Below are 16,412 nucleotides of genomic sequence, written 5' to 3' on the forward strand. Positions count from 1 at the left end.
AGAGAAAGAAAAATACCATACGATTTTACTTCTATGTGGAATCTAAAAAACAAAGCAAATGAATGAACCCAAAAAAAGCAGAAACAGACCCATTAATACAGAGAACACACTGATAGTTGCCAGAGAAAAGGGGGTAGGGAGATGGGCAAAATGGGTGAAGGAGAGTGGGAGGTATAGGCTTCTAGTCACGGCATTAATAAGTCATGGCGATGAAAGGTACAGCATAAGGAATCCAGTCAACGACAATGGCGTCGTGTGGTGCCAGATGGTAGCTACACTTGTGATGAGGATAGCATAATGTAGAGAGGTGTCCAGTCCCTATGTTAATGCACTTGAAACTCATGTAACATTGTATGTTGACTGTACTTCAATTAAAAAAAGTAAAAAAAAAAAAAAAAGATAAGGAAGCGTTCTAATGGGGAATAATAATGGGGGCACGTTAATCTTCTTGAAGGAGTAAGTGAGAAGTAGTGCTCGCTGGCACTGCCTGGGCAGGTAAAGAGCAGGAGGGGAGAGTTCTCTGGAGAATCAGCCTCACGCACAGAGACAGAGACACATGCCTTCCTAGAGGTTCCATTTTGAGAACAGGCAGAGATGAGGGTGGCCTAACAGACGGAGGTAAGTTTCCAACGGGCCTCGTGTCCTACAATGCATAGAACTGATCGTAGGTAACGTTTAAAATTACGGGAGAGTACAGTTTTTGACTTCTCATATCTCCTGGCATACCTAGAGGAACAAATACCTTGGTTTGATAAGTCACTGATGATTTTGAGTCACTGATGAAATGACACGGTTGGATGAGTGTTTAAAAAAAACAAACCAAACGACGTTCCAGAGGGTAGAGGCAAGATGGATTAGAAGCAAGGGACTAGCACTTCGGGGTAGGTTTCCAAAAGAAGGCAGTGAGAGGGGGTTGGGGGTGGATGGTGTTTGTTAGAGATCTGCAGCTGTGAAATGAAGGGGGAGAAGGAGGATGGGGACAGGGAGAAGTTGAACTGCAGTGCAGGGCTGACAAAACCTTGGCCAACCCAGCATGGAACTCTGGAGCGAATGCGGTAGCTCAGAGTGTCGTGTGTGGGGACAAGATGGCTGTGCTTTTATGTGCCCGGTATAAAGTACACTCACTCCATGTGGATTTGTCTAGTCACTGAACGTGTGTGGGTTGCCCCAGGAAGGGCATGGTTTTGGGTGAGGCAGCTCTCTGCCGCTGAGGCAGACCTTGAAGGAGCTGTCAGCTCAGACACTGTTTCCCGTAGCCCCCAGACCTGTGCCCACATCTGCGAAACAGGTCCTTTCTTGGAGAGAGGTCTGGGCAGTGCGTTTCTGTGTCCACCATAGTTCACTCTTTGTGCCATTCAGTTTTCTTTTCCATACATGTTCAGACAGCAGTTCTTTCAGGATTCTGGTGAGCTTTTCTTCCTGAGAAGAAACTCAGAAGAGAGAAATTAGTAGGATGAGCCAGCCCCAAATGGTGCAGTGGGATTCTGGGTCACAAGTGATGCTCATCCATTGTGGATGCCTTTCATCATCAGTTACCAGTCCTCCTGGCTTCAGAAGCTAGTCTGATAGGACCCAGACCTCATCTCTAGGGGCGCGAGCCCCTTTGTAAGCTGAGGTATCTATAGCTCTCTATTTACAGCCACTATTGGGCAAGAGAGTACCAGATGTGCCCAAGTCACATACGTTAAAAGATAATTTTATTTTGGGGCGCCTGGGTGGCGCAGTCGGTTAAGCGTCCGACTTCAGCCAGGTCACGATCTCGCAGTCCGTGAGTTCGAGCCCCGCGTCAGGCTCTGGGCTGATGGCTCGGAGCCTGGAGCCTGTTTCCGATTCTGTGTCTCCCTCTCTCTCTGACCCTCCCCCGTTCATGCTCTGTCTCTCTCTGTCCCAAAAATAAATAAAAAACGTTGAAAAAAAAAAAAGATAATTTTATTTTTAGAAAAAAAAATCAGGACTCTCAGCCACAAAGATGAATGAATTATATGTGTATTATTATATGTGTGTATTCAAGAAAGTCAAAAGAGCACAGGCATACTTGGCATTAAGGAATGTTGGGATGAATTGCAAGTAGAGACCAATTTTTTTTTCCAACAGGGGGAAGTCAATCAAAATCACTACCAGACGAGACAGCATTTACGTATAATTACCTACAATTTACAAAGAGTTGAAAAAGAGCTTGAAGACATGGAACATGACCAGAATCTGATAATCTGGAAAAGTATGCTATAAATGATGCATAGCATCCACTGAAACAAAAACATCTTTTCTACACCTGGGTGCCAAACAGATTCTTCTCTGCCCACATCGTGTAATAGCAGCCCTTCCTCTTCCTGATGATCAGGTCAGTTACACTATTGGCAAGGTTACTCTTGCCTGCTAGTGCTTGGACATAGGAAGCTCACGATTCAGCGGGACTGCAAAGCCTGCAGAGCTCAGAGTTAGGGGGAAAGAAAGCAGAAAGTGGATTAATAAATAGGATGGTAAGTGCAGCTACTCCTTGGTACTCAGACCCTTGTGCCCTTTTTGTGGGCACGGTACCATATATAGGTTTTTGACTCAGTGCATATACTGAATCCTAGAGGGTGACACCCATACTCACAGAATGTTACCTCTGATATGGCACTTTAGCTAGGTCAGGCTGGCAGCTTCTAGGTGATGAATTGTATGCTACGATAAAGTGAATCCCATGGTCATGAGCTCTTTCACATAACTTCTATGCTGTTAAGTTGGTCTTCTAGTCTGAGGCTATATTATACGGAATCCCATGCCAGTGGATTGAACATTCTGTAAGCCTTCACATGGTGGTGCTATTTGAGACTCTGTGGTCAGGAATCCGTGACCTGAATATGTACATGTGCTGAGAACAAAGAACAGACTTCTGACCTTTCCAGGATGGAAAGGGCTCAATGCGGTCAACTTGTTGCCAAGTGACGGGTTTGTCTCTTGAGGAAGAGCAACCAATATGGCGTCATACTGGGGACTTGGTGTTGCTCACTGCAGTAGGCGGGATATCTCCAGTGGCAGCAGTAGCCAAATTATCTTTGGTAAGTGAGAGTCTGTGCCATTGGCCCGTGGATAGCCTTCATCTCTGCTCCGACACTTTGTTCATATTTCCATTGTGCCAACACTGGAGTGGCCGATGAGAGAGGCTGGTTGAGGTCGGTGGGCTGAGTCATCTGTCTAATTGCTTGTCCTCTTCCTCATCAATGGCGGATGCTCTCTGGGGATGTAATCATGTGATACAGAGATGTTCCTACTTTAAGTCCACTTCTAAATTTTTTTTTTTGAAGTTTATTCATTTTTGAGAGAGACAGAGCGTGAGCAGGGAGGGGCAGAGAGAGAGACACACACACACAGAATCTGAAGCAGGCTCCAGGCTCTGAGCTGTCAGCACAGAGCCTGATGCAGGGCTCAGACTCACAAACCGTGAGATCATGACCTGAGCCAAAGTGGGATGCTTAACCGACTGAGCCACCCAGGTGCCCCCCCGCAAGCCCACTTCTACAAGTCCATCCACATACCCCTACCCCGGACCCCTTATCCCTAATTTTCCTGTTTTTCCTCATCAGTTAGCCAAGCCATTTGCCACTATATATTCTAACCTTGGGGCACTTCTCTTTTCTACACCAAGTGGATGACCAAGTGCAATATTCAAAGCTCTGAGCATTGGGAGGATTTTCTCTCATTCCTGTCTTTCAGTGCTACCCCTGTGTGAGCCTGTAGTACAGCTGCTATCCAATTTCAGCTTTCACACATGGACTTGACCCAGCCATGAAACAACTCGGGTTTTTCCCTCCTTTCAGTCAGTCTTACAGGATCCCTCATACTGTTATAGATGTGCCCTGAAAGAGGAACTCTTGGGCAATCATGGTAGATGACAGGGAGTCTGAATTACCTGCTAGCACAGCCTGCTTGTGCCCTCTCATCCTGCTCGTGCTCAATCCTGGAGGTACCACTTCCACTTTATGATGGATCATCCCTGGGTCAGTCTCACAGGGTCTTATAGGGTGCTGCATTTGATGGGCAGTTTTAGGGACAAAATTAGTTGTTGACTCTTTCTACTAGGGCCCCCTAGCACGTTTGGAGTTGTTTTCCAAAGGCATACAATTCTTCACTACAGATGGCATGGCCTTGCTGGGAGCCTTGGGAACTTGCATTGTGATTCTCTCATTGGAGCTTGTCACAAACTCCACATGATGTCTTTCCTCACTCTAATCCCATGAGGTCTGTCAGATCATATGGCCCAAGGAGCGGGATTACCTGCATGGTAGCATGGGCTGGTTGCAGAGGCCTTTTCTGCTCTGGGACTCACTTAAAGTTGGCTGCCTTCTATGTCACAAGGTGCCGTGAATCAAAACGGTATCTCTAGGTATTGAATATGCTGACTCAAGAACTTGAAGAGGCTTACCAGGCATGTTTCCATCTTCATGCTGAGGTACAAGATGTAATAATTTGACTTTTATTTTACACATGTCCTGGTTACTAGACCTGATTCTTGGACTCCTGAACATGTTACAGCTCCTGAATCATCTCAGGGTTTAGCTTCAACTCTCTGAAACACACATGTCTTATAAAGGTCTCCAGTGAGCTAGCCACCTCTTGCCCATCTGACCCTGTCAATATAATATTACTGATGTAATAGATAAATGTGACGTTCCGTGGGTGTCCAGATGGTACCAATATGTTTGAACTTAATATGGCCCTGGAGTAAAACTGTAATGTATATTACTTCCATGGAAATGGGAATTCTTTCTGATCTTTTGTTCTGATTGAAAGAGAAAAGAATACCGTCATCAAATCAATGGCTGTATACTATACACTTGAGGTGGTATTGATCTGGTCTAATGCAGGCACTGGCCTGCAATTGGGGTTATTATATCTGAGATTGTGATAGTCTAGTGGCCCTTCCTATTCCATCTGGTTCTCTCAGAGACCAGACTGGTCAAAATAATAAGGATTGAGAGGAATTGATGAATAGAATATGGCAATAAATCTCTATTCTCCACTCCCCACAATATGACTTTACATTTTTATATGTCTGGGGTGGAAGGTTAATTTAAGACACTTCCACTTGGCCTTTCCCAGTATGATAGCTGTTATTTTGCCGACCAAGTATGCAAAGCAGGGGTTGGGCCAACTGCAAAATAGGTCATTCCAGTTATATATTGGCAGACTGACCATGGATGCTGTGGATCCCTATAAACTGGACATTGGTCAGGACTACATTTATTATCTGGCCACTATCATCAGACCCACTGTAACATGGGGGCCATGATGATTCAGGTCTTGGGCCATCAATAACAACTCAGGCCCTATGTCCAACTGTCATCAAATGTCTATTTCCTTTTCCCTAATGCACAGTTACCAATCATTATTGTGTGTACTTGCCATGATATTGCAGCATTTTTCCTCCTATGGACCCAGCCACCTCTTCTGTCAGCAGTTGTGGGTCTGAAAACTGGCTCAGGTTCAGAAATCGGGCAAGGGATTGTGAACTTTTACTGGGGCAACTGCCCTCAGCTTTGTAGTTGTCCATTGTTTATTTCTTCTGCTAGTATAAGCTGAGTAGTACAAGCTGGGTGACTGCCCACCCATATTGCTTCTAGGGACACTGTTCTAGTAATCATTCTCTTAACTTTCTATGGTTCTGACCCTGTCGTCTGCCACTCTGACCTTGCCAGTGATGACAGTAATTGTGACTTCCTGGCTTTGGATGGTTTTGTGCTGCCATCTGGCTCTAATGTTTCAGAGTCTTATCATCCCCACTGCTATCAAACAACATTGCTCTGTGGTGGTACCTTCACGGAAGAGTCAACTCTGAATTTTTAGTGATGCTAGTGCACCTCTGAACAGCATACCCCTTAGGACCTTTGTCCATGGCCTGTCCTCTTGGGCTTCCAGCCATAGTGTATCCAGAGCACCCCCTTTCCTGAGCTTTTAGCCCTACCCTCACTGTCTGCCAAGGCAATTCTGGAATTTTAATTCCGCTCAATAACACGGGCCATCACTTTTTCCATGTTTCTAGGAGCCATGCTAGTAGCAAGTTGGCACCAACTCCTGGAATCTTTGCTAGGGAGTTAAATTCTGTATCTTGGGGAGCACTTCCAATTTAAAAACTCTTCTCTATTCAATCTTATATTCTGGCTCCTCTCTTCAAGCAGCCTCAGGATCTCCTCCAACTCCTATCAATATCTGTAGACTGTCTTATGGCTCCTTTAGTGTATAGTCCCTATCCTCCCTTAGCTGGCCCAGCATGTCCCCAGCTGAGTTATGAGAATCCTCAGGGGTGCATGTGCTGTCTTGCACAAGAGAAGCCTCTTTACTGTCTCCCATCATGGAGAGGGGATGGGGTGTGCTAGTAAGGATTATGGATTAATAGGTCTATAGACTCAGACTTTTCCTAGGGGGTTGTGGAATCAAAATCTTTGCAGGCATGGGGGGAGGGATCCAACTAGATGTTGCATCTGATGTGCCCCATTTTCCCAGTGAGGACACTGACCTTGCATAACAGAGCTGCCTTGGTTGTGTAACTGTCTGAAATTCTGTTACTCTATTAAGTTCTGGCTTGGTCTTCATTTTCTCTTCTTTTCTCTTTGTCTTCCACTGTACGAAATGAACTTTGTATGCAACTAAAGAGGTCCTCTGTTTCCACATTTGGCTTTCAATTGTCTGGTACTTGCCCTCAGCTGTTTATTATCCTTCTGTAGGCATCAATGACACTTAGAAAAGCCATCCAATCTCATCGCCCTACAGCTACTGTCTCCTCTCTACATGGATATGTAGTGGTAACAGGAGTCCAGCTCTCCAAAATACAACATATCATTTCACCTAATACTTGAGATTCTGTGTATATTAAAAAAAGACCTGTTGCATCAATCCATTAGATGCCTAATATTATCTAAAGAAAAAAGGCCATTTAAGATTATTTTTTAATTTAGTAAGAGTTAAAAATTTTTTCACCCTTGAAGTCTGTTTGCCCTAAACCCTCCTACAAGTTAGTCCAAGTTAGAAGAATCATGTTCAGGAATCCAAGAAACCCAGAGAGAAAAACACAATCACACAAGCCATTCACCAATGACAAAGGAGTCCGCAAACTGTTGGAAAACAGAGCTTGTAATAATGAAAAAAGGACAGAGTTTGTAACCAATCACTTATTTTCTTTTAAAAACACAAAACCACATTAACTTTTTGCTTTATACAACCATCTAGAAACTATAAAACAGTACCACATTGTGCATTTAACCTACTTATCAAGAAGGGAACTCCACACGTCGTAAGAATTCTACCCATATAAGGAAAAAGGAGACAGCTAATAGCATAGTCACAGATACAACATGAGTCCAAGCAAGCATCAATTCTTTGACGTCACCTTTTCCATTTACCAGAGTGGAGAGAGTAAGAAAGAAAGCAAGGGCGAAAAAAGAGGGAAAGAAGCACCCACAGAGAACTAATCACATTCCAGTTACTTTTGACAACTATAGCTCAGGGTTTCATAGATAGTATCATTTGACCAACACAATGTGGTAGGGGGTGAAGGAAACATGACTAGAGGGAGAGGGTTTGAAAAGACAGATACATTTTACACCCTATTCCCCTCCTAAATAGTCTTGATACAAGCTTCTGTGCTAATCCAGAATATAGCAAGAAATTAATCTTAACAATGTGATAAAGCTTGAATTCTGCTTTTTTTTGCAAACGTGAGTGGCTCACAATTTTACTTTACAGTTCAAAAGAATAACAATGTCATGACCAATTACAGGATTCTTTCAGGATTCCTTACAATCTTTCTCCCTATTCCCACCATGCTGGTGTTGCCACAGGACAATCAGGGACATTTGGGTAGGAACTTCAGGAAGTTTCGGTAGTAAGATGGAATCCTTGCTTTTTCTTAGAAGTCCACACCTTTCTGGTACTAAGTCTCCCCTCTGATTTGCGGTTGTACAGAGGAAAGGAAATAGAACTAAGGTAATATGGTGGAAGTTTAGTCAAGTAACTGGTTTGAAGGTACACAAGATGAGACTGTAATTAGCAGACACACTAAATCCAAGGCAAACAATTGGTTATTTGATTGTCCTCCTTAGGTTGATGGCACCATAAAAAACTGAAGGTGGCTTTGATATACTAATAAAATAAACCAAAGGTCTGCCACAAGGAAACATACTTTAGATGAAAATTAGTATAATGTTTCTCTTCACTTCAGGGGAAACTCTCATCTTGTCCCTCTCACTTCCTCTTCCACCATAAGTATGCAAGTATATTCTGGAAGATTCTTAAGGGGCAACTCAGCTATCATAGTTTTGCCAACTCATGTAAGAAAGGCCATTATGAACTGTACCAATCAGCAGGCTCATCTCCAATCCCAGGCAAACCTCTCATCACTTAAATTAAGCTCTTCCCAATCTAATGAGATTAACTTTTTCATGTTTGGTGAGTAGATGTGGTTTAATGCCAGTTAAATTATTGGTTTGTAGCACTGACCATTACAAATGTCTTATGCTCTAATATAATCAATTCTATCCCACATTATCACTGTGCTCTGACACTGTATATATAGATTGAAAATATAAGGCAGAAAGTTAGCTTTTAAGATTTACTACCAAGATGGACACCTGAAATGCAGAAATGTGTTAAGTAATTTATAAAATCTCATTTTAACTCTAACTCTCCTAATCATCATAATCAAGAAATAAAATTTAGATGCATCATAAAATGAACTAAGCTGGTAAATTTGATTCTTCTTCACCATTTTCTCAAGTTCTACCATAATTTGTATTGTCTTAACCTAGTGACTACAGATCTTATATGTAATGATGCTGGCTTTTTTATTAGGTTTGAGAAAACTGACGATTTTGTAGTTGAAAAGGCCATAGATTGAACTTTTTTTTTTTTGAATCTGAGAAGCAATCTTAATTTAAAAAATTTAAATATGCTATATAGCAAGAAGTACTTATTTTCCAAGACAGGCAACTTTCATGCAAATTAAGGAGAATCATAATCTGAAATCTGTTTATCAAAGCGTAATCACTTCAGAGAATAAGTTTTTGAATAAAATAATGCCATGGATATGGTTATTTTCTAAATTATTTTCCTTAGACTAATAAATTTTCAGTTATTGCTTAGAAAATTGCATTTGGGCATAAAGAACCATTTCTTGAATAATGCAAAATAATGAAAAAGGATGGGAAAATAAAGGCAGGTCTCTACCAGCAACATAACCACTGAGAGGAGAAACAGCGAGGCATCACCAATGCCACTGAGCTCACACACTTTCCTAACTGTCCTGCTTCTTGCTGCCAGGATCCAACATCTTCCTGCTCCTCTCTGCTATCTCCACAATTATTTTATTTTTCTTCAACTAAATGTCTGTTAATCTGATGCCTGTACAACTCAGTGATGTCACTTTTTTTTATTCTTGTTTTACTTCACTTGTTAAGAAAGGATGAACTGCTTTCTCATTATCATGAATGTACGTTGACCAAACCATGGTGAAAGGATACCATATATCCACAACTTACTTCCGGTAAAATCTTGTTAAAATCTTAAAACTCTCATGTTGAAAATTTGGGGGAGTTATGGATCCTAGGGACTAGGTCCTTCTTTAAGGGTCCATATAGGTTACTGATGAGGTGTCAGGCATTCTCGCACATCATTGCTGCTGAATCTGAAGTTAAGCAGCTTTCTTAAGAAAAATGAGATACTAGGAAAATAAGTTGTTTATGGGTTTTCAACTTCTTTCCAAATTTAAAAATTACCATTATAACCCAATTAACAATGACTTAATTTTTGATCATTTTATTGTCTCTCTGTATGGCATGAAACCATCAACTATTCATTCCATTCTAATGGCATAGGCAGGCTTAAGTATAGGTGCATACTTGTGAGTAGAAAATAAGCCATTTTTTCTGGGTCTTCCAATTTCTTTACACATGTCAACGAACTTTATTCTTTTATTTATACTTCCTTTTCATTCCTTTGGGGAGTATTTAAACTGATGACATAAATTGATTCTCAAATAAAAATAAAACTAGAATTTCCAAACCTAAAATCAGATAAAGTTTTACCTTTGGTTAGATTGCTGCTCCTTTAAAATGACCCTGTGATATTAATTTCCTAAGAGTTCTAAGAGTTTCAGTGTACAGACGTCTCCAATAAAATATTAGGTAGGACACAGCATTGGCAACTGCTAGGGCATTTAAATTTAGAAGAGAAAAATGTACGTTGCCTTTTTTTTCAAAGAAAAAAATTTAAATGTATATTCTGTCTCCCAAACTCTTCCTCTTGATGAGGAATAGCCCTCTTTTCTCTTTACAGCTTTAGGAGGAAAATGAAGCTGTGTGTTTCAATACTTATTTGAGCATCTGTCATGGTAAGCTGAAAGTTACAGAAATCTTATCATTCTTGAATAGACTATGCTTATAGGACAAACATATCAGAAAAGAATTCTAACATTGTATTGTCTATGAAAAAATAATACTGATTAGGGCCTAGGATCGTAACAGTTGAAAAAAGACCAAATTGGCCGTAGGATACACTGAAATAAAAACACTGGGGAGTTCAAATACCAAAAGTCAACTGCAAGACTTCATGTGTGTCATTATATAGTTTTACTAATAATAGAAAATGAAGTTGACAATTCAAATTGCTCTGGATACACATTAATTAGTACCACCAGTTTTATTTGTACAAGAAATGACTGGTCCACTGGACTTATCTAACTCAGTAATAATTACTGTTATTTCTCGACAGACCAGTGATATTTCCCCCATAGTTTTAAAGTACAAAAACAAAATAGAAAAAAAAAAAATCCCAAGTATAAATAATGCAACCTTTAATCTATTATGGGTCACTAAATTGTTACCACTGATTATGATGATTCAATTTATTTAAACTAAAAAAAAAAAAAAAAAAGAGAGAGAGAGAGAGAGGTAATTAAACTATTCCGCTTCAGTTTTTGGGCCAACAAACATTGCTTGGCAAAACATAAAAAAACAACAAAAGCCAAAAATTTGTATGATTTTTCAGAAAAAAATCTCAATTTGGAAAGGGAAAAAATTTGGAAGTTTATCAGAATAAATCTGGAATAAACTCCTTTGGAAACGAACTATTTGTCAGTTAACAAATAGTGGATGGAATTTTGGCAGTAACAGTTGACTTGAATATAACCTACTGGATCACGACAGGTATGAGTGAAGACCTACAATACATGGCAGAAGGGCAGATGACAAAAGGGGCTTATTAATGGGTAACACCCACGTGTTTAAGACTAAGGAAGTGATAACAGCTCGTTTGTCTCTCGTCAAAACGACAGAAGTAATTTACTTTCACGAATCCATTGATGTTGATGCTGGAATCTTCAACTGGATCTAGCCGGATGGGAGGATTAAAACACACTTCACTTTTTCCTGGAATTTATATTAATTTTGATAGATAACAAAATGCTCAATTTAGTGCCAACCACATTTAGGAAAGTAAAATCCTTTAAGGTTGGGGCTTATTTGGATGATTTAGGAAAACAGGAAAGAAATTAGACAAGGAAGTAAAAATGGGCATTGTGCACAAACCATGAGAGCCTGAAATGTCTAAGAAATGTATTTTTTGTTTAGACCCCCAAAATCTTAAAAGCAGGCTTTCTCTCACAGGAGGGCATGAAATACAATATTTATCCTTTAAAACTGCTGGGAGAAATGGCTGCCAAGGTCTGTTTTATTAATGTAATGTGAAAGAGGAAGGATTATTTGTTCTTTGCTCTCAAATATACGGTTTCCCCAAGACAGACTTTCAATTTGATCAAATTTTGGCTAAAGTAGTGAGTCCAGATGAAAAAATATCCAACAAAAGTGTAGGCAGTCTCTGAAATAGCTTTATCTTCTAACTCAGAGTTAGGAAAGGTTTCAATTACCCTAAATGCTGAAGCTTAATAAGGCATAACTTCAGTTGTTATGGTTGGAGTATGGGCAAATATATTCCACATCTGTTCCTTAAACAAAAAAGTATCAGACCTCTTAAAAAATGTCAACCAGTTGTGTGGAAGTATATAGATGCTTTGTTAGGAGAGACATGCTCAGGATTCTAAAGCAGCAGCAACGTAAAAACTCAGTAATAAAACTTTGGCTTAAAATTAAAAAAAAAAAAAAAAAAGAAAGAAAAATCAAAGTCAAAGTGGTGCAAGTTATCTCGTGAAAGAGGTATTGCGGACTAAACCCTCAAATGCGGTCCAACATTAGTTTCCCCTGTCTTCTTTCACTGTTACCACCTTCATTGCACAGGAGTTATATCATTCTTTTATGGTTAAGTTTCATAAATAATGAGAAAACTATACGCAACAAATACATCATATTTCCCACCCACCCAGCAACCCTCCCCAAAATAAGAAAAGTTACATCAAATTAAAAAGTAGCTTCGTGAATGAAGGTACTGCTCTAAGTTGCACTTTCCCTGCAAGTGCAGCCAGTGCTTTTGCGCTGGGTATGAAGGAAAGGAAAAAATTCTCCACATAAACGGACAAAAAAGTTAAAAACCAATGTCCGGTTTCAACCAGTCAAAACCGGGCCAAGCGGAAGCCGAGGTATCTCGGTACCGTCCCATCAGAGGGTCCTTGCAATGCCTGTTCTTCATCCTGATAGGTATCTGTGTCCTTGTGATTGTAAACAATCCATAAGATACTATGTTTTTGTTCCTTAAAATGTCCTCTGATTGGCAAAATGAAGTAAATATTTGTTTTAAAAATAGAAAATGAAAATTAAACCAGAAGAAAAGAAAAGAAACACAGTGAGCTTGTTTGGAGTCCATAGGATCCGATCTGGAAGAGCTCGGAAAATGTGTTATGTGTCTTCTCCTGTTTTCGGCTGGAAAGGTACTAGAGGTTGCGTTGGTCGAAGAAAGAATTGTAGAGTAGGAAAACCAAAGATGTTAAACTAGACCAGAGGCTTCAAGTGTTAGCTTCATCATCTGTGTCTTCTATCAATACCTTAGTGTCACGAGCCTTGGATCTAGGGAGAAAAAAAGCACATAGTCCATTATTAAAATACAAACATGTCATGGTATTGGATACATTTCCAATCTTACCACCATTAAAAACACATTGTAGGGGCGCCTGGGTGGCTCACTAGGTTAAGTGTCTGACTTCAGTTCAGGTCACAATCTCACAGTTCATGAGTTCGAGCCCCACATTGGGCTCTATGCTGACAGCTCTGAGCCTGGAGCCTGCTTCAGATTCTGTGTCTCCTTTCTCTCTCTCTCCCCCGCCTGCTCTCTCTGCTCTTTCTCAAAAAATAAACAAACATTAAAAAAAATACATTGTAAAGGGCATTATATACTGCACCAGATGGACTATTCTTGGAGTTTCATATTCAGTTTCAGGTATTATTGGAAAAACATTAAGAAAATAGACTGCAACCAGAGGAAGGTAAAAAGAAAAATGGCAGGTCATGTGCAACAGAGAGAGAAATTATCCAAAATGAGAAGATCTGAGTTGATCAGCCATAAAAAAAATAATGAAATCTTACCATTTGCAACAACATGGATGGACCTAGAGGGTATGATGCTAAGTGAAATAAATCAGAGAAAGACAAATACCATATGATTTCACTCACATATGGAATTTAAGAAACAAAACAAGTGAACAATGTAAAAAAAAAAAAAAAAGAACACAAACAAAAAAACCAGACTCTTACATATAGAGAACAAACTGCTGATTGCCAGAGAGGAGGTGGGTGGAAGGAGGGGTGAGATAGATAAAGGGGATTAAGAGTACACTTATTGTGATGAGTGCTGAGTAATGCATGGAAATGCTGAATCACTATATTGTACACCTGAAACTAATATAACACTGTATGTTTATACTTGAATAAAAATAAAAGGAAAAGACCTGAGTTTGAGTATTGACTCTGTATGATGTAACTTTTGGAGTGTTAATTTTCATCTCTGTAAAGCAGGAATAATAATACCTATTTATATAATAGTACTTTTACCTCATAGAGATAGTGTCAATATCAAGTGAGAAAATGGATGAAATAAACATCAGCAAAGTATTAAACAAATTATGATGAGGTTGATAGAAATACTGCCATTTGAGGTACACACGAAACAAGGTGAGTAAGCCAGCAAAAGAGAAGACCTAAGGAAAGGCATGACATTTGTCTCCAAAAAGTTGACTAAGTATAATGTAGAAGAGGGAGGAAGTTATGTTAGAAAGTTATGTTAGAACTAGCATCAACTGGTTGAAGTTACTGTGAAGCATATTTCAGCCCAACATAAGCTATTAGCCACAATAACCATCCAATAATAAAATCAGGTGCCCCATCTACATAAACTTCATTATCATTGACAACTGTCAATCAGCATATGATGACCATCTCATCAGGATGCATTAGAAGAGATTCTTCTACTAGATGAAAAGTGGGATAAGATAATGTTAAGATACTTTTAAATTCATAAGTCCTATGAGGTACAAGCGGTACTTTGTGAAGTGGGTATTATTACTCCCACTTGACAGAGGTGGAAAACTGACGTTCAAAAAGGTAAAGAGTGTGTGCTAAAGGTTGTGTGAGTCACAAAGTCTGTACTCAAATTCAGAATTTATTTTAGATTCTCTGCTCTCTCCATTTCACATAACCTGTTCCATTGTTTTTTAAGTTTTTATTTATTTTAGGGAGAGCGAGAGAGCATAAGTGGGAGGAGGGACACAGGGGGAGACAGAATCCTAAGCAAGCTCCACAGTCAGTGAGGAACCTGATCTCACGAACCAGGAGATCAACCTGAACTGAAAACAAGAGTGGATGCTTAACCGAGTGTGCCACCCAAGTGCCCCTCTGTTCCATTGTTTTAAACATCTTCTTCTGGTTGCAATCTAATATCTCAGTGTTTTTCCACTTAACACCTGAAACTGAACGTAGTAATCTAGTGCCAAAAAGCTTCCTGGTTTCTGAAGCAGAAATAACATATGTTTAGACTGCCCTCTGCTGGTGACTAATAAGGATCAGCCATCCACATTTAGTAGCTCAATGAGACAACTGCCTAGTCCTCCAGTTCTTTTCAGCACTTACCCTGCTGACCCCACCTACCAACCCCTAGTGCCCCTCCTCCTGCTTCAAACTCTACTTCCTCACTATAATCGTATCATGCTTTGTTTTGATGTTCTTCCCACTCACCTCCCTGGCCATTCCTTTCCCAATCCTTTACTTCTTTTTTCTCTTGCCCGTGTTTCCTCAGGCTTAGCTTCCTGTTTTCTGCCCTTCTTTTCTGTACTTTGTCTTCTTCAGAGAACTTCCAAATTCTATTTGAAGTCTGAGCAATTTGTACTCTGCCCCCTTCTACCTATGGGTTACTATTACCACCTCCTATTTTTTTTTTTTTTTTACTTCCTCTAAAACATCTCCTTCTATTATTTTTAGTCCTACTGTAAAGCATCCTGACCCAAGTCCTCAATGTCTGATATGTAAGAATACTGCAGTGGCCTTCCAGTTGGTATTCTGGCCTTTAGTGTCCCCTTTCCCAACATATTTTGAAAAGTGCCATTAAAACTCATGAAAATACTACTTTCCTGTCATTCTTTCATGAAAAAAATTCTCTGACTCCTTCCTGCCTATAGGATCAAGCTTGTTTTTTCCAGCCTTTTACAATTATACTTCATCTATTTGGCTAAATTTTCTTACTCTAGTTCTAGTCACATGGCTTTTCCCTCTGCCCCTCATTTCTACCCTTATGTCTTCATCCTGTGCCTCTGGCCTAGTCAAGCACTCTCTTATCCTTTAGAAAACTGCTCATGCTCAACATCATTCCCATCCACTGTGAAATCTCTAGATTCCAAATGCAGCCACAATATATTCTACATTATTATTCCTTTTAGGATCATACAAAGTTAATGACTTATAAAAATACTGCTGTGGGTATTTAGTAAGAAAATAAACACAATGGCTTATATTTATATAAGCTATTCATATATAAGAGCTCTTTCTGTGAGGAAACTGGTCTAAATCCCATCATAACCACTCTATAAGCAGGGGCCATATTCATTTCAATTTTTTGATGAAAGATAATGCAGAGGAATTAAAATGGTTGAATGCCAGTAAATTCATGTGGTTCAACCTGATACCATCTTAGCTTAATTGTTAACCAGTACTAACACCTGAAGGAAATTCGTTTCAGAAAAGCGGAAGCCATACATACTGAGAAGCGAGGCGAGGCCGGCGCAGGGATATGCTCTGGCTATACTTCCACGGACGGTTTTTCTGGCGGTTTCGTACCCCATCATCCTGGTCCATCATCTGTTCTAGGAGTGTCTGGTCATCTGCATTCAGAGGAGCCACAGAAATGTCCCGCACGGCACGGAATTCACCACAGTTATTCAGATGTTCATTCTCCAGGCGGAAGAAGTTCCACACAAATCGCCTTAGCAAAATAGGGTAGGTAGG

General features: G+C 40.1%; 1 protein-coding gene across 3 annotated transcripts in view; it reads right to left on the minus strand.

The window, feature by feature from the left end:
- Positions 1-10,369: 10,369 nt before the first annotated feature.
- XPR1 (xenotropic and polytropic retrovirus receptor 1) overlaps positions 10,370-16,412 on the minus strand; it is a 210,217-nt gene continuing 204,174 nt past the window's right edge. For all 3 annotated transcript variants that reach the window (XM_049634136.1, XM_049634138.1, XM_049634137.1), the window contains 2 exons: positions 16,168-16,389; positions 10,370-12,989 (listed from right to left, as the gene is read on the minus strand). In XM_049634136.1, coding sequence (XP_049490093.1) covers positions 12,929-12,989; positions 16,168-16,389 — 283 coding nt within the window. In that variant the 3' untranslated portion in view covers positions 10,370-12,928. The remainder of the gene's footprint in view (positions 12,990-16,167; positions 16,390-16,412) is intronic.

Source organism: Panthera uncia, chromosome F1 (assembly GCF_023721935.1).
Source record: "Panthera uncia isolate 11264 chromosome F1, Puncia_PCG_1.0, whole genome shotgun sequence".
In the NCBI taxonomy this organism is placed as follows: Eukaryota; Metazoa; Chordata; class Mammalia; order Carnivora; family Felidae; genus Panthera; species Panthera uncia.